This window comes from Aythya ferina (assembly GCF_964211825.1).
Source record: "Aythya ferina genome assembly, chromosome: Z".
NCBI lineage: Eukaryota > Metazoa > Chordata > Aves > Anseriformes > Anatidae > Aythya > Aythya ferina.
Window position 1 is genome coordinate 20,058,847 of NC_140299.1, and position 25,272 is coordinate 20,084,118.

At 40.9% G+C, this 25,272-nt stretch overlaps 1 protein-coding gene across 1 annotated transcript in view; it reads left to right on the top strand.

Annotated features, from left to right (window-relative positions):
- Positions 1–19,484, top strand: part of RAB3C (RAB3C, member RAS oncogene family) — a 142,297-nt gene extending 122,813 nt beyond the window's left edge. The window contains exon 5 of the mRNA XM_084503805.1: positions 11,127–19,484. Coding sequence (XP_084359931.1) covers positions 11,127–11,314 — 188 coding nt within the window. The 3' untranslated portion in view covers positions 11,315–19,484. The remainder of the gene's footprint in view (positions 1–11,126) is intronic.
- Positions 19,485–25,272: the final 5,788 nt, after the last annotated feature.

A 25,272-nucleotide genomic window follows, 5' to 3' on the forward strand; every position in this document is an offset into this window, starting at 1 on the left:
TCTACTCTGAGGTTTTCTATTTTCAGATATATGTCCTGTGACTATCTCAAAGGCAGAATGTCATGACATTGTGCTGCATATATTGTGTCTGTGGTCCAGTATTCACTGTACTCAAACTGCACAGACAAATGTTTGCATGTTTTCTGTACATTTGAAATCATTTCTTAAATCTGCCTAGTTACTGGGAGATGGGGTTTGGAAAAGCAGAAGAATGAGTTTCACTGAACTGTAGTAAGTACACAGGCAATATGGGCTAGTTTGAAGGGCACTGAGTTGTATCATATTCAGGAATGTCTTTTCTTTGCCAGTCAGTTGATAACTTCTATTGCAGACATGTTTCAAAAATAATCATATATATTTTTGTGTCCTGTGAGAAATTTTAAGACTGAACCCTCTGCATGGTGTGGTCTGTACTGTTGATTACAGCCACAGTTATAAACAAACACAATACATGGAAGTCCCGTATAAAAAACTTATTTTAAAACAGTCTGTTTTCAAATCAGGCTTGATTTTGAGCTGTGTTTCATGTACAGCCCTCTCAAAAAATGAATACATATACTTTGGGCCAGGTTTTCAAAAGGTCAGAAAAAAAAATAAAATAAGTGTGTGCTTAACCCTCTGGCAAACATAGTTAAGAACCTCAATTTCTGTTGGAAAATTGGGACACTTTTGTGGCTGCTGAATTCCTTGCTGAACAAAATTATATTAAGGAAGTGTAATCAGTCATTTCCTCATGTGTTATTACTGACTTATTTCTCAAGCGTAACCCCCAAATAAGTGTTTTAGACCAACCACCATAGGTCTGGTTACCTGTTATACCCTGGCTAAACTAGTCACGTATCCCATGTTAGCTCAGAGTAGCTCCTCTCAAAGTGCTAATGGGAGTTCTGAAGAGAAATAAGGAATTGCTAGCAAAACCAGATTTCTAAAAATTATTTGTGAGAAATTTTCTGAACGGATCTGACCATGAAGGCAAATGAACAGAATGTTTATGAAATCAGAATTTGTCTTATTTCCATTTACATATTTTAAAACTCATTGTTAATGAGATAGAGCACGACAATTCCCATATCACCACGGATCATAGCTTCAAGCTGCTTACAACCTTATCTATGGTAATGCATAATGGAAGTAGGTGCCTTGTGAAAGGTATAAAAGGGGAAGCAAACAGTGATACTTTCCCAGACTGGAGCAAATTGTGTTCAGGGGTCTCATGAGCCAAAAGCAGTATCTTTCATAGAATCAGAGAATTACTCAGGTTGGAAAAGACCTCTAAGATCATCTAGTCCAACCTTTAACCTAAAGCCCACCACTAAACCATGCTACTAAGTTCTACATCTACACATTTCTTGAAGACCACCAGGGATGGTGAAACAACCACTTCTTTGGGCACCCTATTCCAGTGCCACAAAACCCTTTCTGTAAAGAAATTTCTCCTAATATCCAATCTAAACCTCCCTTGATGCAACTTGAGTCTGTTTATCCTCATCTTTATCTCTTGGTGCTTGGGAGAAGAGCCTGATCCACACCTTGCTACTACCTCCTTTAAAGTAAATTGAGGTCTCCCCCAAGCCTGCTTTTCTCCAGGTTAAGCAATCCCAGCTCTCTCAGCTGCTTGTTCACCAGACTTGTTCACCAGACCAGTCACCAGCCTCATTGACCTTCTTTGGACAAGTTCCAGCACCTCTGTGTCCTTCTTGTAGTGAGACTTTCATGACTATATGAAAGTCCTTTCATGACTCTTTTCCATGGACTTGTCCAATGATCTCTTTAAAATCATATAAAATCTTTCTGTCCACAGCATTCTATAAATGTACACAGTTAATCAAAGCTTTCTGCCTTGGCTTTGAATTGGCCACTTGCTAGATTGACCTGATGTTTCTTAACTGTAATGTTTTGAGAAACAGTGAAAAATTGTCTCATTACCTGCACTGTACCTCTGTCATATCCCTCCTTTTTCTCAAGGCTGAAATTCTCAAGCTATTTCATTGTTCCAGATACAAAAAGCATTACACTCCTTAGTCATTTCTTGTCACCCTATTTAGTACTCTTTGTAAGCAATACATCCTTTTTTTGGAGAAATCAGTTCATATTAGCATCATTTAAAAAGTAATATTAGAATGAGATGAAGACAGACAGGATCAAATAAATTTGTCTGAGTCATGCACGTCTACCTCACAGTTATCATACCAAGAAAATATAGAAACGTGACAAATCAGCCAGTACATAAAAACAACTAATCTAGTGTTAATATAGATTTAGGGATCACAATAATCACATTGAGACTATTTTATTGACTAATCACTTCAAAAAGAAGGGGGTGAGGAACATAATGTTTATGCCATTTTCTTACTTCATGAATGTTCACTCCAAGTACTATGTGGATTTGCTATTGAGTAAAACCCCAACATAGTCAACACTTACATGCATTAAGCATTTCGGTAGAACAGGCTTGAAATTTCTTGAAAAAAAAAATAAAATGCTTGCAAATTTACCAGCTGTTACTCACACAGCTTTTTTGATACATTGATCTCACGCACCTCAACTGAGTTCAAAGCTTCATAAAAGTTTGGTGTCACTTTTCAGAACAGAAATGAAAAGAATGACTCACAGATGGCATGCATTTCTTGGTTCTTTTTATTTGTAGTCTGTATGATATATTGTGATCTACTTTCTGGCAAAAGCTTAGCAGGCAGAGGTGTGTGCAGAGCTTTGAATAGACACTGAGTAACTGCACACAAAAATGGAAGGTTGCATATGTAGTTTTACATATGCTTTCCTCATTTACTTATTCCATTTTGCTGTGCCTGCAAATTGGGTAAATAATTTTGTATATATTCTTGCCTTTGATTGTTTATTTGCTTCTGTACATTTTTTTGTTTTGTTTTGTTTTCTGTGTATCCTATTTAAGCACTCATTAGTTTTTAATTGCAAGTTCTGTCATTAGAAGGTAAAATGTATTGTCAAGGCCACAGCCTCTAAGATTACTGCAGCAGTACAATCCTGCCCACAGGTCCAAGCCACGCCACCTGTGCTCATGCTGCAGCAGATACTAGGGGGATACAGCACGATCAGTCTCCAGTGTCTGGCCACCTCTGCTGTAAGGTCCTGCCTGTTCTATCCACTTTTTTGGCTTAGTTTGGTTAAGACTGTGGGAAATTGAGCTGTTGTACCACAGAAATGTTGATGTCCTGCTAAAATCCACTTCTGGCTGCATGTTCTGTCAACCAGTTTTCAGGGCAGTGCACCTTCCCCCAGAGTTTCTGTGCCTCCACGTTTCTTGCATCCTGCCACCCAGGATCACCCACAACTGGGGAGCACCCAGCACTTGTGACCATGCCTTAGGATAGACTCAGCTGCTTTGTAGATGTATCCTAGCACACCATCTCTCCCAGAGGCCACCAAAACAAAATCAAATGGGTTGTAAGTGAGCTCTTGCATTCCCTCCTGCAAAGGCAGGCAGAAGCCAGCCTCATGCTGAATTCTGGGTGCCCAGGTGTGCTGGTGAGATGGGCAGGGACACGATCAGTTTCTGAATCCTGTCATGGCTTCAACACAAGACACCAGGTCTTGCTTCAGGACTGGGGTGAACCTACTTGCCTGCAGGAATTTGGGGTGTAAGCACCATGAGTTCTGGCGGTATTAAGCATCTATGAGTTTAGGCAATAACTAAAGAGGGGCTTCTAGTGCTCCAATTTTGACATCTAAATCAGGAATCAAGTGGGACTTGGCACCTCAGCACATGGCTTACTAGAACAGCAAGTTCTGTTTTGCCTCCGTGTCTGGATGGAGGCCATGGTGAAGAAGGCTAACTTTGCATTAAAAATGAAAATAATTGGTTTGTGCAGTAACATGCCTCTTTCCTATTTCCACCCTTCACTGTTTTTTAGCTCTGTTTAAAAGGCAAATGTTAGTGCCAGAGGAAGGAAACAGACAGCACTGGAAAACACCAGGCTTCTTTTAGTTAAAGCACACACACGGGGTATGGGCAAAGCAATTGAAGTCTCAGAAGCACCTGTCCCCAGGATGTTTTTCTACAGGGGGAAATGCCAGCCTGCTGTTGCTTTGATAGACTCCAAGGTGCATTACTTAATGACAAAGAGAAGCAAGGGATCGTGCTTGCTCACCAGAAGTCTCATGTGAACAAGCAAACAAAAATTCTTTGCCACAAATGTAATTTATCTCCCAAATGCACTCTTTCAAAAGGTATCTGGAAGTCACAATCAAAGTCACCGCTCTTTGCTGAGATAGTAATAGCAAAGTCCTCTTCAGGGGGTTAATGTTTTTTTAATACTTTTCTTAAAATATTTTAGCCCTTGAGCTTGTTTGGAGAGCACATGTCCCATCCAACTGGCCTGCAAAGCAGACCACAAGAGTAGGTAGATCTCCTGGCATAGCTGCAGTTGCAGAAGATGCTTTGAAGAACATTAATGGTCACCAGCTACTTTCATCCCCATTCCCTGGGAGAGGTGACCTTTGCAGTGATGCCACTTCTGTCTGTCTTGCTCTTTGAGAGAGAGGTGGAGGTCTCTAGAATATCAGAAGTGCTGAGGAAGGGGAGAGCTGAGCAGAGAAGGAAGGTCTTGCAGTTGTCTTGATTGACAGCCTATAATGTGAATGAAAACTTTTATTAGGTACTATTCACAGCAGGTGTGAAGATAAGTGCCTGCCACTGCCCTCTAAGAGCCAACCACAGAATGCAAACCCAGGAAAACAAGGCACCATTAGCTACTCTCCTTTATGCAGTATGACGTTGTTAAATGATTAATTCCTATGGCTTCCTGGACTTTGCCAGTCCTATGCTGCTAAGTTACAAAGTGAACAGCTTCCTTCAGTCACTTCTTGCTCAGCCATCACAGTGCTGTATTACTCCTGAAAATATTGGGTTGGACAGGCCACTGGAAAGAGCAGCACTAAGGAGCACAGCTCAAGCTTGTCTACAAGCAAGGATAGCTATCAAAGGAATGCAGCCTTGAGGACATCTGTTAAACACAGCATAACATCAGGGAAGAGAAATAAAATTGTCTTGGTTATAGACAAACACTGTGAAACCAGAAGGTCTTCCTGATCAACTGGTGAAATGTCAACATAGCTCTTGCCTGTATTGGCTGTAGAATTGCACTTAAAATGGGTTAGCTAGCATGTCCTCTTGATGTCAGTTTTTCTCAGGAAGGTGAGAGGGTGCAGAATGTTCTTCTCTTTGCACACAGCTCTCCTTTCTGTTTTCTGTTGTGTTTTTTTTTTTCCTTATTTTTTTTTAAAGCAGACATAAACAAGTTTTAATGAGCTTTGATGAAGGCAGAGAAGGAAGAAAATCATGATTTCAGGCTGTTCATATGCTTACCAATGGCTAACTTAACAACTCTGTGTGCTCTGTAGCTCACCAGGTGAGCAACAACAGCATGACAGTGTCCTGGCTGATCCCTGCTGCTGTAGCATGCTGCAGGGGCTGCTGAGAGCTTGCCAGCTTTCTCTGAGTCAATACCAGAGGGGAGAGGAGAGATAAGGAAATGAGACAGAACAGTGTACAGACAGCAAAGGGAAAAGTGAGTGAAACAACAACAAAGGGATTTAAATGATGCATCTTGCTGCATCTTCCGCACACACTGTTCTTATGGTCAGGCAGCACTTCGATATTTTGGATTTTCTCATTTTCTGCTCCATTCTGCCTTTCCTACCCATTTGCCTCTTGGGTCTTGCCAAATCTTTGTAGTTAACTGCTCTGCCCAGTCTCCTCCACTTCTGCAGTACAGATCATCATGGGTGGTTGGAACATGGTGTTCTTTGAGCTCTGCTGCCCTAAGCACCACCAGGGAGTTGCCTCACTTCAGCCTCATACTCACACAAAAAGTCTTTCTTCTCAGTTAATAACAAGCAGCAGGAATTAAAAAAAAAAAAAAAAAAAAAAAATGAAGTCAGTATTAAAAGGCATAGATCTGAAGCCATCAAACACAGGCATTTTAGAAGCACATGGTCTCTAAGCACTATTAGTGAAATATTTGAAAAATGAGTCAGGAGAAGAGGAAAGGTCACTGGGAAAAACATCTGCAAAATATTCCGTAACAAAATGAAAAGCAATCAAAATTCAGGAGGTTGTACATCTTTCCACTTTGTTCTGAAATATTTTTTCTAGACATACTCTGCTAGGTGAAAATGTCCCCTATCTCTTTGAAACTGTTCCACAGACATTCAGACACAGGGCTTCTGTTAAATAAATGAAATCTTTGCTTAAGGTAATACGTGGGAAATTAAATCTTTGTGCAGGATGAACAAGATCCTCTGTTGCAAGGGTCATAGAATCACAGAATCATTTAGGTTGGAAAAGATTTTCAAGATCACCAAGTCCAACCATCCACTTAACACTGCAAGTCCACTGCTAAAGCATGTCCCTAAGTGCCACATGCACACGTCTCAAATACCTCCAGGGATGGTGACTCCACCACTTCCCTGAGCAGCCCATTGCAATGCCTAAGCAGCCCGTCTGTCAAGAAATTCTTCCTGATACCGAATGGAAACCTCCCCTGGAGAACCTTAAGGCTGTTGTCTCACATCCTCTCACTTGTCACCTGAGAGAAGAGTCTGACATTCACCTTGCTACCACTCCCTTTCACGTAGTTGTAGAGAACGATGAGGTGTCCCCCTCAGCCTCCTTTCCAGCAGATGAGACAACCCCAGTTCCCTCAGCCTCTCCTTCTAGGTCTTGTTTTCTAGGCCCTACAGAAGCTTTGCTGCTCTTCTCACAATGCGTTCCACCAACTCAATGTCCTTCTTTTAGTGAGGGGACCCAAAATGAACACAGTGCTCAAGGTGCCACCTGTCTCACCAGGACAGAGTACAGAGGGACAATCCCTTCCCTAGTTCTGCTGGCCAGACTGCTTCTGGTGCAGGCCAGGAGGCTGTTGGCTCTCTTGGCCAGCCGGACACACAGCTGTCTCATGTCCATCGGGCTGTTGACCAGCACCCCCTGGTCCTTTTCTACCAGACAACTTTCCAGCCACTGTTCCCTAAGCCTGTACAGCTGCAAGGGGTCGTTATGCCCCTAGTGTTGTACCCAGCATTTGGCCCTGCTGAATGCCATACAGCTGGACACAGCTCATCGATCTAGCTTATTGAGAGCCCTCTGCAGGGCCTTCCTAGCCTCAGCCAGATCCACAGTCCTGCCCAACCTGGTGTCATGGGCAAACTCAGTGAGGGTGCACTTGATCCCCTCATCCAGATGGTTGATGAAAATGTTAAACAAAACTGGTCTCAGTACTGAGCCCTGCAGTGGTGTCTTCATCTGCATTAGATGAGATTCGCAGAAGTGTTCTGCTGAATTCTTGTAATCCAGCTCATCCTATGGCACCTCTCCAGTACATGTCATAATCAGTTGGAAGTGATTATTTTAAAATGCGCGCAAAACATTTCTTGACTGGCTGAAAAAGGGAGTTCTGTGTGATCCTTTCTGCATCTGCAACAACAGTTTCTACAGACCATCTACAATTATCTTACCTTTGTGCAGCTGAATCCATTTTACAGTAGAAGCTGCCTGTGGGGAACCTACTGGAACAGCCATGTTCTCCACACAGGGTATTTATCAACACATGGAAGGGTGTTGATAAATACCCTGATAGTGCCTATCAGCTCACCTGTGCACAGCCCAGACTGTTCAGGGGAATCTCCAGGAGTGGCTGAAATTCCCACCTGTACAGTTCCTGTAAGGCACATATTTTCTTGTGGAAGAAGCTGGGAGTTTGATTACCTTGTCAACTTAGGTTTGATTACCTTGGTCACTGCATTGTTCCAAATCAGTGCATCATCTCATCTTTGTTGGGTATAGCTGGGGAGAGCCTCGATCACCCAGGAAATTGAGGACTAAGCAGATAGTGTGTACACAGGCAAAGCCTGATAACCAGCTATAGCACTACTGTAACAATAATTTCCTTCTTATATCAAAACCATAGCTGTAATATCTATTTTTACTTGAATTAATATTTTTGTGCTTGAACACCCTACAAGTCCCATTCTACTTCGATAAGGGGGACCTCTTCATTTTTCATGTTTTCCTGCAGTAAGGCCTTTTTGTGGTTGTGGTCTGTTCTCTTGATTCTGTCTGTGTTGCTATATTTCCTGAAGTTGGATTCCTGTCTTTGTGACACTTTTCCTTTCATTTTCTGCTTCCTCTGTCCAGATCTTGTCTTACCGTCTTACCTGCCATTTCATGATCATCTCTTGTGCTAGGTATTCTGTGTTCCTATCTTTAAAACCTGCTCTCCATAGAAATGTCTTAGAGATTCATTCTTATTCTTGTCATCTTCTCAAAGGCTTCAGTGATGCAACTCTCAAATATACCCCCATAGTCCCTCAACCCCTCTGCCCTCTTGTCCTGCTTGTATCCTCCTCCTTTCTCCTCTTTCTGTGTACACAGCCACCAACAGTGAGGGTAGAGTGCTTATGCTATCCCTTTCTTATGCATCGTATCACTGTTACCCATACAATAAGGTTTATTTATTTATTTTTCTGCTTGAAAGACATTGTACATGGCAGGTAATGGAATATTTACCAAAACAACATCCTTGTTGGGGGTTAGGCAGATTTCAAGGCACTAAACCCCCTTTTTCACTTCATGTTCACCTTTCAACTCTGTTTACTTATTTGAGAAGAGCTGAAGCATGCAAACGATGGGCACAAATGATCGTGGGAGCTGACAGAACTAGATGGTGGTCAGGCTAGAGCTGTTATCTATGGAGTAATAATTATATTGTCACAGCTGTGCCTTGTTTTTTCTGTAAATACAGTGTGATGTTCTCAGCATCACAGGGAGTGGCTCCTGATTTTATGCCATTTTATTGAAGTTATCACCAATCCAAGCATTCTGGATTCAGCTCACACAAGCACAGCAAGCACCTGCTGCTGGTCAGGGCAGTCTAACTGCCACTGCTCAGGTTCCTCATATAGTCTGAGTGAGATAATGGCCTTCAGCCGTCCTCTTGGATTGCAGCGCAGACGTATCCTTGAAATCAAATCTACTTCTTCGGAACAGCTGATTTTCTCCTTTTTCCTATGGAGCAGATGTTAACAGCTCTGGGAAGATCTGACTCTATTGCTGTGGTACAGAATCACAGCTGAGTTTCAACACAGAATACTGAAAACATGGAGGACCCTTTTTCCCCATTGCAGTCCCCAACAGATTTGAAAAGTTTTCTCCTGTATGGAGTGCTGCAGGATCACAGAAGCCACCACCAAGTGAGGTTACACTGGCTTCCACATTTTCCTTCCATTTTAGAGGAAAGGTGTTGTGTAAGCCCAGCTAAGGTACAACAAATGCTTTGAGACATTCAAACCACCTCCTGGTGTATGATTTCTGTATGTTGTGTTTTACCCACAGTTTTCCTGCTTTCCAGAGAAATGTAGAAAGGAAAAGTTTTCAAGCTAACATATCCTTATGCCTGGAAGATTATCTTAGCACTTCTTGCTGATATTATTAGAAGTTGTCTGACTAAATCCCTCTTACAGTGTTTGTACCTCCAGGGGTTTATTATTGAAACTATCAACAAGGACTAACTTTGGCCTGTGTTTAGCTCCTGTGCATCTAAATAATTTAGCACTTTGTGACATTTCAAAAAAAGTCACCTTATATAAATTAAAAATATGAAGAATATTCAGAACACAGAATTTGCATCTGTTATTGGCTCATGCTGAGTTATCTTGCCAAGTTAAATATAATTATCTTCTGTAGATCTATGCAAGTACTCAACCACTTACCTGGTTATAGGACTGTACATATGTGCATTATATCCTGTTTATCAAATATATGGAACTAATATTATCTAAGTAGCTGAATTTAAATTTCAAGTAGCCTTTGGAAATAGAGTAGCCCACACACAACATTAAAAAAAAAAAAGCTGTTTTCTGCCTTCCTGCCAAGAGTTTGAAGTTACTGACATTTTCTTACTAAACATGGTGGTAGCTGCACACTGCTTTTCAGCATTAATCAGAAGAAATCAAAATAGTTCAGCAAATGAAAAGCTTTTCTTACAGTAAAGATTTGCACTGTTAGATTTTTAGTGGATTAGATATTTTGTAAACTCTCTTAATATTGAAACCTGAGACAGTGGAAAGACAGAAGTAGGAGAAACTTCTGTATTACCAAGGAGTCCTCATGTGGGCAATGTGGCAACTATGAGATGAGATGGAGCATGGTGTGTGTGTGTGGTGGTTGGGGTGGTGTGTATGGGGGAACCTTAGTAAATAAATAAACAAGCAAACAAACAAAGAACAAAGAAATTGCAAAGAAATACAGAATAGACAAGACCCAGCACTGGCAGAAACCTCTGTCAGAAGGATTATAGGCTGACCAGCAAGTTGCAAAACCTGGAAGACGGCAGATGTGGTAGATAACACGGGACAAATCAGGGCAGAGAACAGAGCTTATGAAAGCTAGCTCTGATCCTTACAGACTTCTGTGTTCATGTTAGCTCTGACTGTTACCTTTGGGGAAAACTTTGGGAATGGATAGATAAAAGTCCTTCCATAGAAATGAATTAAAGACAAAAAAAAGAATAACAACAAAAGGTTTGTTTATTAGTGTAGTGTGTTAGCTGGGGGTCCATTTTTTGCCCCACAGTTTTAACCTTATCTCAAGTACCAAATAAAGCTTTGCTTGCCTTGTCTGCCTTTTTACCTTTTTGTTTCCCAATAGAGTCATCTGTTTTTGCACCACGTTAATGACACGATGGAAATGGCTTTTTCCAGTCGAATAACACTCAGAGGAACTTAATAGCTGGAGATGGAACAGTAGATTATTCCTTCACAATGGCTGCATATAGAGAGCATTTCTAAAATAATACTATTCTCAAATTGGTGTCAGTTTTTAGATGAAATTGTTTTAAAGTAGAATATGTTTAAGGGAATGTATTCGGGCCAGTCTTGATTTTATCTGACTTTGTATAAAGCAAATAACACTAATGTTACTCCAATTGTGGTACAATTTTAACTGCTCTTGCAAAATCACTCTTTTATATGTGTGCTCTCACATGCTTACTTTCCGTGTGTCACATCACTCTTCTTTGCCCGAGAGAAGTTTGTGTGCTTATTGGAGATAATGCAATATACATCAAACTTACAAGTGCTGTTTATTTTCTTAGGTTTTGAATTTTTTGAAGCAAGTGCCAAGGACAACATTAATGTCAAGCAGACGTTTGAGCGGCTCGTGGATATCATCTGCGACAAAATGTCAGAAAGCCTGGAGACAGATCCCACCATTGCTGCTGGCAAGCAGAACACACGACTAAAGGACACCCCTCCGCCACAGCAACCCAACTGTGGCTGTTAATGCAGCTATCAACAAAGGCAGCTCCAGTGCATTCTGTTGCCAACAGAGTATTTATGAATGGTCTATATGCCTTTATTTATACTGTCTTATTAATTTATTTGGGAGAAAAGTCTTTTATTCTACATCAGCAACTGGTTGAGTATGTGTATAGAAATGTTATTAGTTTGAAAGAATGATCCATTTTTAGCATCTGGCGTTTGCATGCAAGATGGCAATTATTTTCTCTTTTCTTTTTACTGTTTTACATTACACTTACTTCAGCTGGTGCCATGCCCTCAGACCATATTTGCCTAGAATTGACTTGCTTCATCAGTTTCAAATTTTAGAGTTGAATCCTTAGGGTAGTATGTAAGGTATTTTAGAATAAGCTTCCTGATGACATTTATATTTCCTCCTGACTGAAAATCAATTTAGAAATATCGCTTTAAAGAGCTAATCACTCATTCTGTCTGGATCATTTGTATAAGGTATACTTACTGGAGCATACTGCCTTGACAAATCTGGGCTCAGTAAGTTATACATCATGGCTGCTCAGAAATTGCAGAAGTTAGAAGGAACAAACTTCCAACCATCCTGGACCCCAAGCCATCAAACATCTCTTTGAGATTCCAACTGGATGTGGGTGTTCAGTGCAGGTCCTCAGAGATACCAGGTACTTGATCCTGTCTGGCTAGTTAATCCATTTACAATCCTGTGGGACCTGCATATCTATCTAACACCTTTCTGAAACTTTATTTAATTTCTCATTTCACCATACCCTGGTAGTATCTGTCCCAGTAGAGGAGAGCTGACCAGCTCTTTTCATTTCCACCTGAATTAAAATATTAAACTCTCAGTACTGATATTACCCCTAAAAGAGCCAAATCCATTTTGCTCATTTTTTTGTAGCCAAAAACTGTCTTGTCATACTGCTGTCAAACTGACACACTTAAGCTTTCAGGAATTTCATCTCCCATTCAGTCACTCAGGTAGCCACCACCAAACTGGCTTCAAGTACCTTTATTTTGCTCAGACATACTGCAGAAGAGCTGCTGATGTCAGTGAGTTGGAGTTTGACCTCATTTTTACTTTGATGAGGGTATCTTTTTTTGACAAGGCAATCAGAAATTTCCAAAATTTTCAAAAGTTCTAGGAGTAATAAATATTATTTATTATGAAGTTAGTCTGAATATACCTATAAAATCAGGAAAAGGCTGTGAAATACACAACAAAAGGCAGGACAAAGCACACAAATTCTGTTTTTATGAAGTGTTAAAAATAGTCATATTTGACAATTTTAAAAAGTACTTTAGTAATTGGTTGGAGTTTCTTACATCTATGCCCTATAGTGCTTTGTACAGCTGCCTTATTTGGGTCACAGTGACATTTTTAAACTAAATTGCATAATTGAGAAAGCATTAACTGTTTTATTGTTCCTATTAGACAGGCTTTAGGACAAGGCTGACATTTCTCAGGCTGTCTGCAACAGGAAAAAATAGGAAGACAAAAAATGGAAAGTAACAAATGGTACTGAAAACTGCTTGAAACTGCAAAGAAATCCATCTATACGCTTTCATTTTTTCAAAGGTAATTTATATAAGCTCCTGAAAGACACAAAGGAAAATGGCCACTGTTATTTATTTATTTTTACTGGTTAAATAAACTACATAAACTTTGACATAGTGAAAATGACTTTCAAACAAGGCATATAGGCACATGCAAAATGGATATGCCACCAGGGGGCTACACTGGCTGCCTAATTCATATTAAAAGATGTTCTTTCTTTAGTCTAGGGTTTAAACCATGTCTGTACTGTTAACTAGCTTCCTTAAACACCTATTTTTCTAGTAGACAAAGAGGCTGAGCCTTCACATGCTGAATTTTACAAAGAAAAAGTAAAAACTACTTTCTTCTTTGGACCAGTGAGCAGTCAGCTAGAAGAGGCAGATGCTACCCCAACCGTAACCCTGCCTCTCTATGGGGATAACGCTTTTCTCTCTCCTGTCTAGGACAGCACACTGATAACTGTGTTGAGAGACATTCAATGATACCTCTTCATCCAGTAGGTACCAGCTGCTTTGAAAAGAGAAGTGGTAAGAAACCAAGGGAGATTGCAGCCAGTTCTCTGCCCTAAGCTTTGTGCTTGCTGCAGAAAAGCAAGCAGGCAAGCCTTGAGATAACACTTACCTGCAGCCCTCAGCCCTTTAGAAAAGGTCTAGGCAAAGCAAGGTAAGGAGAAAGGAGGACATCACTACATCTTATAAAAGCTTGAGCATGTCCTGGATCATGCAGCACTGCTACACGTGCAAATATTCAGCTTTGCTCTGGGATGCTGGCTTCAAAACAGCTATGTCCTGTGCACACTGTAACAAGGTAAAAAGCTCACAGGACACCTTGCTACAGCCACACCTTGATTGTACTCCATTGCAATGAATTCCAGACTCTCACTGCCTCTATGTGATGATGTAGTTTTTAGTCAGTGGTGGTAGTACATTATCAACATATATCTTTTTAAAGAAGTTGAGTGATAGATAAATTATTCTTTCCTTGTAAAGGGGTGGATTATTTTGCTTTTCATTTTGCATCAAGGAACTGGTCAGAAGAGTAACAACAAAATCAGAGAGTAAGATTTTCTCCTTCCCTTTTCTGAGACAAATAAAATGCCAGGCTTCCAACATGTCTGATCTTCTGCATGGGATGGGAAGGATGGGGAAAGAAGGTGCCAGAGCTGCTCATGAGACTGCCAGCCATGTGTTGTGAGGAAAAGGCTCACCTGAAGTAGGAGTGCAGTCACTATAAGAACTCCTAGGATCTTTGTATTAACACTCAGACTTTGTCACAGAAATGCAAGACCAGCCACTAGATAAGAACTCCTAGGATCTTTGTACTGACACTCAGACTTTATAATAGAATTCAGAATTAGTCAGATTAACTAAAATTAATTTTTAATGTGTTCACATCAGATCCTTGGAGGTTTTCAAGACCAGACTGGATAAAATTCTGAGCAACCTGCTTTGACCTCTCAGTTGGCACTGGTTTGAGGAGGAGGTCATGCTGGATGATCTGCTGATGTCCCATCCAATCTGCTTCAGCCTACCAGCCCTTCCTCTGAAATTGGAAATGCCTAGATGTTTGAATATAACTGTAGTGAACAATCAGGGTTACCTGTGGTTGGAAAAATAGGTTTTTATTTTCCATCCAGTGGAACAAATTGGCTTTTGAGAGGCATGATAATCTCAATACTTCACCTTCCTCAGTTGGGAACTGGCTATTGCAGAGGAAGAGACAGAAAGCCTTTGGGGAAGTAACTTACTATCCCATCCCCAGGCATTCTAAAATTTTAGTTTGAGTTCTGGGGGAACAAGCAGAAGTGGGATTTTCATTCTGCTGACAATTATGGCTTGGCCTGTTTTATAGCGTAGGATGTCCAACTGAATCCTGTGTCATTATAATTCAGCTCCAGTTGACTTCTGTGGTAGAACTGCAAATTTCTTAAATGCGAGCAGAGGTACATTAACACTGAGCCCTTTGGAAATCCCATCACAACCTAAACAAGGATCAAAATTTAAACTACCAATGCAACCAATGAATCATTCTTCATAGATTCCAGTAGTCACTGATTGTGCACTAGTCATGGGAGGAGACAGAAGCAGGGTTTGGTTAGATCCCTAATCTAAGCACTGTTGTGGTACAGTTCTGTCAAGAAAAAGAATCAGGCTAAAAAAAATAAAAATATTTACTTTATTGGTAACAAGAGGTTTGGATTGTTAAATTGAAAACCTGGGACAAGATATGCAAAACTATTTTCAGCCTCATCACAATTTTTGGTGAAAAAATACTTATAGAATTATACAATTTGAACTAATTTGTTGTCACTCTCAGCACAGAAATAAGACTGATTGTCATGGAGCTTTACTGGTCCATCCACAGATGACCTTTTCATCCAAAACATAGGTCAACTGAGGAGATACAGAAGTTGCCACACAGAGTGTATTGCATTTTTGGGAGTCTAGATGCCTCTGGACAGAGGGTCCTGAGCTCCATAGTGCCAGCTGAACTATCACTGCACAACCCATTTTCCAAATTACGATCTAGACTAATGCTTTTAGCAGCAGGGTAATCCTGTGCATGGATAATACACCAGCCATAACATGCTCTGATAGTGTCTTGCTTGCTGCATGATCAAAGTTGTTCTCAGAAAATGCCTTGGGATAGCACATGGGAGCACAGGATGTGACCAGCTCCTGCAGTGCCTCATGGCACTGATGAGCCAGACAGCTAGCAAGCCTCATCAGGTTCAACCTTCAGATGCATGTTTTTAATTCTGATAAGAGTTCATGTTCACAAGCATTTTGGTCCTTACAGCACAGCTAACTTACTACTCTACATTTTTTGTTCTTGCTGATATTTTTTCTTTATTTTGACCTGTTTGTTTGGTATACTGAGGAAGTAGCCTGATTTTCTGTCCAAAAATACTCTTTCTCTCAGAACAGCTGTGTATGTGACTGTTACCTGGAACTGTTTGTTCCTCTGTGCTTATACTTAATGTGATGCCTAGAGAAACTACCTGAGCAACTACATCTCTGTGGCCTTTCCAGAGCATCAGTCTGAAAGATTAAGTTTTCTTCCCAGTCTGCTCAGCTCTGTATATTCAGCTGTACCACCTGCAACTTCTTCATTTTAGGAAAGAAGTGCTATTTCATGGTACACAAAATCTGCTGGAGTTTGATCCTAACTTTGAGAATGCTTTGAGTTTAATTGTCAGTTCTAGGGGGGAAAAAATGGTGATACAAATTCTGCGCCTGATGATGATGCCTTTTTTTCTGCAACCACAGATGAGAGATGCTGCATTTGCATTCCAGACAACCCCCCCCACAAAACAATCCCTCCCCTAAACTATACTTTTCTATATATGCTGGGGAGAGGCAAGCTTTCTTCCTTGCATTTTTAAGGGCATCAACTAAATTACTGTTCTGCTGATTGACTGTTAGGACAGTTTCCTCCTTGGCCTGTTTCTTAGACACACAGCTTTTGAACCTAGTTCCTCTTTAGAATGACAGATTTAGCAGTTCGAGACCATGAGTATGTAAATCCTCACAGATGAACCCTCAGGGGGCATGAAGCAACATGTCTTCACTTATGCCAACAGGGAATAGAGTTTTGTTGATTTACACCATTTAATCCATACACATAGTCTCTTCAGTACAGACTGACTCCAGATTCTCCAAGACTCACCATTTGTTGAGTGTCATTTAAAGAGGCAACTCAGTTCAATGATTTGAATGATTTTCACCAGTTTTCTTTATTAAGGAGGGGTAAATGCAGTTCATCTTTGCAATGTAAGCTTTTTTCCTTTCTTTCATTTTTTAATTCCCCTTCCTTTATTTTACTTTGTTTATATGGGGATGTTCATTGAATCACAAACTGTAAGTACACACAAGTAGTATGCATATTGCAGTGGTATGTCTTTGAAGCTTACTCAGTTCCTACTGCTACTTATTCAAGTGTAATGCAGAATTCCCTAAATGCCACAGTGGGATTTATCCAAAACTTATCATTAACACCAGAAATCAGATGGGTTACGTCTGCAGACCATAGGATTATTTACCATGGTTCCAGCAGGTGTAGGTGGCTTGTCATTTATAGAATGAGTTACCTGGTATTTGATTTGGCTGGGAGAAAGTGGAAGTCCAGTAACTTCAGAATCATGTATACCATGCAGAAATGAAAGCTGGGGATTGCTTACCACTTCTGGCGATAAATTTCCTTGAGTAATTCTGACATGTACCTGCAATTAGTCTTAAATGAACTGTTTGTGGTGTAACTGCTGTTTAATATTTTGTCAGTAATGTCAGATGTGTTGTGGCTCAGTTGGACTGTCAGGATGTGTAACCTATATACTAGTATTTGTGAAACTGAAATGTCTTAAATGTTGCATGAAAATATGTTATAAAAATAGATATGTTTTCTATTTTTGGAATACCTCAAAACTGAGGAATCATGGGCCAATAAGTGCAATATTTAATGACTTACTCAGTGTATATAAACTTGTGTGAAAGGGAGAAGTGTCATGTATGTGTGATAAGCTGTTGATGATGCCTGTGTGGCTTAAGATTTCCAGTAGCTCTATGTGTCTTGTAGTAAAATTTATATAGTAAATGCTTTACCAGTGTAGTGTAAAATTACTCTATTCTTAAGTCATTTAAACTATTTTTCATATACGAGATGATGGTAAAAGATGTCTGTCTGTTCACTGCAAGTGCATGTCAATTTTACTTTTAGAATTGTGAGCATCCTTTTTGAAAATGATCACATTACATCAACACTAGTGGGACAACGCTTTCAGTCAGAAGATGCTTGTAACCATTTCTAATCTGCATATATTGTTAAAGCATGTTCTCTAGAAGCATAAAAAGAACCTCCTAGAGCTCAGCATTTACAGAGCATTATCAGTTACATTATCTGTTTACCTGTATTCCATAGTACCATGTTGGTGTATTCTCTTTAATCTGATGCAGTTAACTCATAATACTAAACTGAAATATTAAATAAGAGAATCCAATATTCTTGCAGATGACTTGGCAAACTTCAGTTGGTGCTCTGAGTTAACATATTTGGGAACAGCTTGAAGGTCACAGGCAAGAAGATCTAGCACAATGGACAGTGACCTTAGTCATTTATGCCAATTAATTTTCTTAACTTTTCTAGATCTTAAAGATGGAATTATATCCTTAAATATATTCACCCAGACTCTTCACTCAACAGCTACATGGCCCTCAGTCTATATGGCAACAAGTGCAACCCAGAATCTAACCATGAATTGAAAAGGAGACATCCAATCATTCCTATTTCCTTTCCTCTTATCTTTGCATATTTCTAATAATTCTGTAAGCACACAAGCAAAGGCCATTGCTATTCAGTAAAACTCTTAGGTACATTTGAGACTTTAAACCCCAAATCACCTGTCTGTGAGTGGTTCCCAGCAGTGACTATGGAATCTGCAGAGAAGTTTATTCTGTTAATTCCTGCTACATTTCTGGTTTCAAATAGAGTGTGTCATAAGCCCTGGGAATTTGCTAAATAAAATTGTGCCATTCAGTCTAGGCCAAGGGTAGTAACTGGTTTTGCTGAAAAATTTTCCTAAAAATAAATAAATAAATAAATAAATAAATAAATAGTACCACATTGAAAAGTACGTAAGTAGATTATCAGTTTGACCTGGTGCATTTCTGTGACAATGTACAAGGCTGGTTTTTATAGTTTTTAAAATTAGCCTGATCAAGAAAAGAATCAAACTCTAAGGCCTACTGGAAAACCAGAAGTATGGTTTTCCCTTCCTATGTGTTCACATAGTTTCTCTGAGCAAGTAAAGTAAACAGATTACATTAAGTAGCACAGGACAGTACTTGCAAAGAACTGAAGAGCCCTCAAAATTCTTCCTCTTTGTATACCATCTGCCGTGCCATCACCTGCAAAATTACACAGACCAGGGTAAAATGAAAATATATTTTGAGAGAAATCTGGAATTGCTTAGTAAAAGAAGGAAATCCTGAACATCTTTGTAGCTGAGCAGGAGATAAGTAACAGTCAAAATAGGAAGTACCACTTAAGTGAATATGCAGGCTGCTACAGGACTGAGGATTTACCTATTTTTTTTATTGCTAAGTGACCTGACTGTTCAAGGGCTGGCAGAAAATTTTACCTAGTATTTTTATTATTCCTCATATAAATATATACACAAAGACAAATGCTTACCTTGAAAATATGTAGCTGTTCTGGCTCCTTCAAGTTAACTTACTTGCTGAATTGTTCTTGAAGAAAAGTTGAAGTACTTGCTTAGGATACATTTGTGAGGGGGTGAGGCTCAATCTGTCCCTCCTCCTCCAACTAGTCCTGCAATATAGTGACTGTGGTTCTAAAAAATATGTTAGTTTAAAATGCTGCTGGATGACAAATGTTGTGAATCTTCTGCATCCATCTATGGGAGCTCTTGTCTGAATGTGAAGTACAAGTTTTATCCATGTGCAGAGTTTAAAATCTTTGTGGACGTAGAGACCGTGTGTATTCCATTGGATATTTTGTTTGTATGTGACTTCTGTATACCAAGTGGATTTTGTTTGTTTAGTTTTTTGTTGGAAGGTTTCATTCCTTTTATGATTACAATAAATATACATGAGACTATATTCATGAATATCTCAGTTGTGGTGACATGGTCTTACCCCTATCCTATCTCTCTTAATGTCTCTTCACCTACTATAACTGTTAAAAACAAACAAAGAAACAAACAAAAAACTTCAGTTTTGACAATATTGCCACAACTGCTGAATATCCCCTCAGCAGCACTGGTCTGTCTTAGTTCTTTCTCCATCCCACAAAGTTTACTGAAGATTTTGCCCTAGGATTCTGTGGGAGAAATATTATACATTTTCCTACCAAAGTACTGTGTTGTGGTAGACTATATGTTGGTGTTTTAGCATAGGTGAAGTTTTTTTTTTTTTTTTTTTGGCTGTATACACTTTCTCTTTTCACTATATAAATTGCTAAAACTCCTGCTCACAGGAATCATAGAATCATAGAGTATCATAGAATATCAGAGTTGGAAGGGACCCACAAGGATCATCGAGTCCAACTCCTGAGTCCCCAAAGGGAAAAAAAAAAAAAAAAAAAAAAAACCTACATCTCATCTGCAGAATAAACATTGCCTGATTAATACCCAGTTCTCAATCAACACCAAGAGCTTCCTAGCATATTACTTGGGACCCCATATCAACAGAAAGGTTTTTCTGAGTGGTCTATCTGTACAGCTCACTGCCTTGATTCACAGATCTTATCTTTCCAGTTCTTGTAATTGAATGAAATACCTCTGAGAATGAAATTCCCTTGTTCCTCCCAGCTACCAGCACCTTTCTCTTGCAATTGATCTGTGAGATTGGCCCCAATATACTTCCTCTGCCTACTAGGCTGAGTGGAGGAAAAAAAAAAAAAAAAAAAAAAAAAGACATTGAGGGGTAAGAAGTAAAAGATAATGGGGAAGAAACAAGCAGAGTTCTGACTTGTACCTTGTGCCTTGGAACTAGGATATTTTTGCATTGCTTTTATTTGGAATATGTTAAGGCTTTAAACAAATAGAAGCAGATGGGCAGATGAGAATGATGATCCAAAAGGATAAAAACCTGTTTCAGCAACAGGTGTTTCTTTTTCAAGAAAAAAACAATTTCATTTTAATTTCAGTCAGGATGCTGGAGTCATAGATAGAAAGCTCCCAACTGCAAAAGAAAAAGGCATCAGAAAAGGTACTGAAAAAAGTATAAAATGACCCAGAAAATATTCCTAACTTTGTTTGAGGAAGGACAAATAAGCAGAATTTCCCCATGAAGTGGGCGAAGATAATTTAGCAAGAGATTATACCAAAAAGAAGAGAAACAAACTGTGTATTTACACCCAACTGAATGAGCTCAGACAGTAAATCAGAGAACTGAGGCAGTGAAGGGCAAGGATTTGATTTTGCCCAAATCTGTGCAAACCTTGAGCTGTAAAGTGAAGAACAAAGGTCCCTTCAGAAATCTTATGAACTTCCTTGCTATGTGTGCCTGTTTACACACATGCAAGATTCTGAAGAGTTAAACTATAAGCTAGAAGATTTACTACTTAAGTGGGTAACATGGAGAGGCTGTGTATTAAGTCAAGGTGAACTTAGGTCATCAGTGGTAGTCATAGGTCATGGTGTGCTGGTGTGAGGTCCTGCCCTCCATGACTTACTAGCAAGAGGTCTACCTAGGTCCCGGTCCAAATGTTCCTGGGCTCCACTGGGTCTTGAGGAGCTGGAGGTGCTGGAGGAGATAGCAAACTGACAGCAACCTGACTGAGCGCAGGAGCAAACTCAGACAGCTCTTCAACTCACCGCAGGGGAAGGAAGAGGAGACCAGAGACCACTTAAACATTAGGGAAAAAAAAAAAAAAAAAAAAAAAAAAAAAAAAAAAAAAAGTGTGGAAGGGGCAAAATCAGTCCACACACCGTGTTGTTAGGAAGATAAAAGCAGTCTTCTTGGAGAGATATAAACTGTATTGTTGCACTCTTCACTTCTTAGTAACAGCTAAGAAGGGGAGGATAGGATATTTGGGTTCTCCCCTAAGCAGAAACATACTCTCCTGAGGACACACTGCCCTTTCCTCATATTCAAACAAACATAAAGAATGACTTTGGAAAAACAAATCATTAACAGCACATAGAGAGCCCATAAGGCCTGCTACAGCTCAGCCAGGCATGGACATACACGTGTGCATAGCAGGGTAGCTTTGCTGTGTGGCCTGTGCTAGACTGCTGGGCTTTCTGAGGCCCCAGGAAGTGCGTATGCACTTGTTTCAAACCATTGTTTGTGGTTAAAAACTAAGGCTATGAATAGCTTTAGAACACCTCGGGGTGCCTCACAGGATGTCTGCCTCTTGCCAGCCTTTTAGGTTTAAGTAAGGTTTTAGGGACATAACATCAGGCAGCCTATTTTTTTACAGTCCTGCCCTGCTTTTCTTTCATGAAACTGTACTCAAAACTCTCCAGAGCATGTCTTCACTTTTACTGTTATTTTTAATACACAGCAAGGAAGAAAAACGCTCGTCCTCTGACCCCAATACTACAGGATCTTTCATGCAGGCATTATCGTGGGTCAGCAACGCAATGTGTTGCTGCAGCAGGACTGTGCCACAGCTTGCACTGCTCCACATGCTGCCCAGCCAGCCATGCCCTGCTGCAGCTGTGGGGTGCCACCAGCTCAGGCAACATCTGGTGGAGGTGGAACTTGCCTTTGGGCCATCTCTTTTATTTCTGCTGGGGAACAACATCAGAAACTGTGCATAAAATAAAGCCCATTAAAAATTGCAGTTTGTTTTCTCTCTCCAGTAATTAGGAAGATGAGTCTTCTGATGTCTTTCCTTTGTGAGGACACGTAACATAGTCCACATGCCACCTGGCAAAGCAGGAAAACACTATGGTTTTACCGTATAGCTAAAATCAATATGCAATAAATGTTTCTTAGTGTCCACACAAGACAAAAACATCTGCACTAACACCACTGCATCACTGACAGAGGGATTGAACAGCCTCCATCCACGTTACAGGGAATGGTTCAGTGGCACTCGGTGGCCATTTCAGTGCGACAGGAGGGCACTGATGAGTACATCAGCAGCATTTCAGACAAATCCCTTCAGTGTGTGGCTCCTGTGCTTTTGGTCAGCAGGCTGGCTGCTATCTTCTTTTACCATATGGGTGCTTCCCATACCTTGGTTATAACGTGATGAAAACACCTGGCCCTGGGATGAGAATTTCTGTCTGGAAATTGCTCAATTCCCTTTCGGCATGTAAGTCCCAGTTTTCTTCCACTAATTACTTTCCTGAAATATAATAGTAGAGATTTTTCCTACTGCATTAGCAGATAATGACTTCACTATTGTGTTTCAGAGGGAGACAGAAAGACAATTCATTAACCTGTTAAACTTTCACAGTTACATTACCAGTCTTGGCTAACGGTGATCTGCTCCTGCACAGTCCCATAAAGCAGAAATCACTGACTTGGTGTGGATGATGCTTGGCAACTGCCACAAAATCAAAATGGAGAAAACACAGAACCACATTTTGGAGACTCAGGTAGCATTTTCTTAGTGCATTGAGCTCACTGGTGGCTCTGACCTTATGAGTTTGTTTCTGCTGCCCTAGCTGAGCCAGGTGCCTCAGCATTGAGCAAATAGGTGCTTTTCCCCCAGTTCACCACTTAGACTTCAACGAGAATTTGTGAACTTTTAGTGCTGAAATTCTGAGACATGAGACCTGTTTCTTGAAAATAAAGTCCAGTAATCAGAAGAACCCTTCACTGTGCCAAGAATGGCATGGACAAATGCTGTGTTTGGATAAAAAGCTACATGCGGTGTATGAGAGATGAGGAGAGACAAGCCACAGCAGAAGGCAGCTGGGCCTGGATGGTTTCAGTGACCACAGAGACCTCATCAAACTCAGCAAAGCTGCCTCCAAGTATGAGCAACGGAAACTACGTTCTTGTGGGCAGCCTCTTTCCTGGTTGTCTGCCTGCAGCCACCCTTCACTGTCCAGCTATGAGATTTCTGTGCACTGTATTTGCTCCTGCTTTCTGGAAGGTGCTGCTCCAGCCCAACAAGTGGTTTCATCTCACAATGCAGAAAGTATGAGAGAAAAGGACAAAGGAGAATGGGTCTTCAAGGGCTGCACAAAATCTTGGTGTTAAGCAAATCATATTCAGGACCATGAGTAAAGTTAGTAAATTGGGACTGAGACAGTTCCTTTAGACATCACAGGGCTTCCAGCATGTCACTATGCCTGATGTGTGTAGTTGGTAAAACTTGCATTGACTGTGCTGAGCAAGCCTGGATACAGACGTCATAGGGGGGACTCATGAGGAGGTACTTGCTGCTGCAGCCCCTTGCTGCCATTTTCAGCGTGGCCAGCCCTCAAATTAACTAGGTTATTTCAACTTGACATCAAACTGCCCAGTGCTGAAGGGCTCAGCCAAAAATCTTGCATTCTGATGCTGCACTTTTCCAGAAATGTTTTTTTTTTTTTAGAATCTGGTCTTACAACAGGAACCAGCCTTTACATTACACAACGACACGCAGGTGTCACTGGGTCACATCTCCCTCCAACTCCTTCCCAACCTATTTCCCCCCAGGCCACTCAGGAAGGCAGCGGGTTCCTTTCTGCCGTGGTTTATAATTGCATTAGATAGCCCTCTAATGTGTATGTGCTGCAAATGCACTTCGCTGAGCCTCAGCAGACAGTCACAGCAGCCTGGTCTCTATCCCCATCTCCTGCCAGCCAGACAGCAAGGGGAGACAGGGGCACGCAAATGTGGGGCAGCATAACCTTTTTTTTATTAAACTGCATAAGAGGACCCTGGATCAGAAGAGACTTTCCTGACAGCGCCTGCAGGTGGAGAGATCACTGCTGGCCTTTAGCATGCTGGAGATACTCTTCAAGGAGGTGGTCATTGCTTATTACTTTTGTATTTGTTACAGGCTTTACTGGGGTTGCCAGAGCACCTACCCACCTACCCAGATCACTTGCTGATTGGGAGCCATTTAAAACAGGGCTGCCTCAGAAACTGATTCCAAGCAGCACAGGTGTTTTTTTCAGAAGGCCCTGGAAGCAGCCCAGGCCCTGTGTCACAGAGATCCACACCAGCAGATGTCAGTGGGAAGCTGAGGTATGCATGGGCAAGGTGGGCACCAGACAGCTTTAGGCTACACTACTGGTGCAGGGGCAGCAGGGGAGGAAGCTGATGGGCTGATGGCAGTGGTGGTGACAGGGAGGTGGCAGTGAAGGTGATGAGCACAAAGCACAGCAACAGGAGCACATGGTCTTCAGGAAATATATATGAAGGGGGGGGAAAAAAGTCCAACTCTGTAAAAGAATCTGAAATTTTTGTTCAGTGAAGAAATCCTTTCCTTCAAACAGCATTTTTCCAGAGTATTTTGCCTTGGAAGCAGTTTTGTCCATAAGAAGAAGTTTACATTTTTAACCCTCTCACTCAACTGCAGGCTGCTTGGCCCGATCAATAGCTAGAGCTGCCCTGTTGTGTGAAATTCACTTTTCCCATATCGCTTAACTCAGCAGCTGAGTGTCAGGCCTGAGCGCTAAGCCAGGCTGTTTTCCTTCTGCAGCGTCAGCCCATCAGTAGATGCACAATAGCTGCTCTCCTGATCAGAACAAGAATTGAAGTGTCCTCTGAGGTTGCAATGAATGTGGCTGTGCTGGTCACTTCGACCTTCTTCTGCCTTAGACAAAGTGGCATGCCAGAAGAAAAGAAACACCCTGAAGGGCCGGGAGTTGTTATATCCTAAGAAAATCCCTAACTATAGAAGCGATTATATCCGAGGAACATTGTTTTCGACCTAACCCTTCCCCATCCTCAGCAGTTCGCATTTGGGGTGCACCAGAAGAGCTCCAAGAGGGGCCGGGA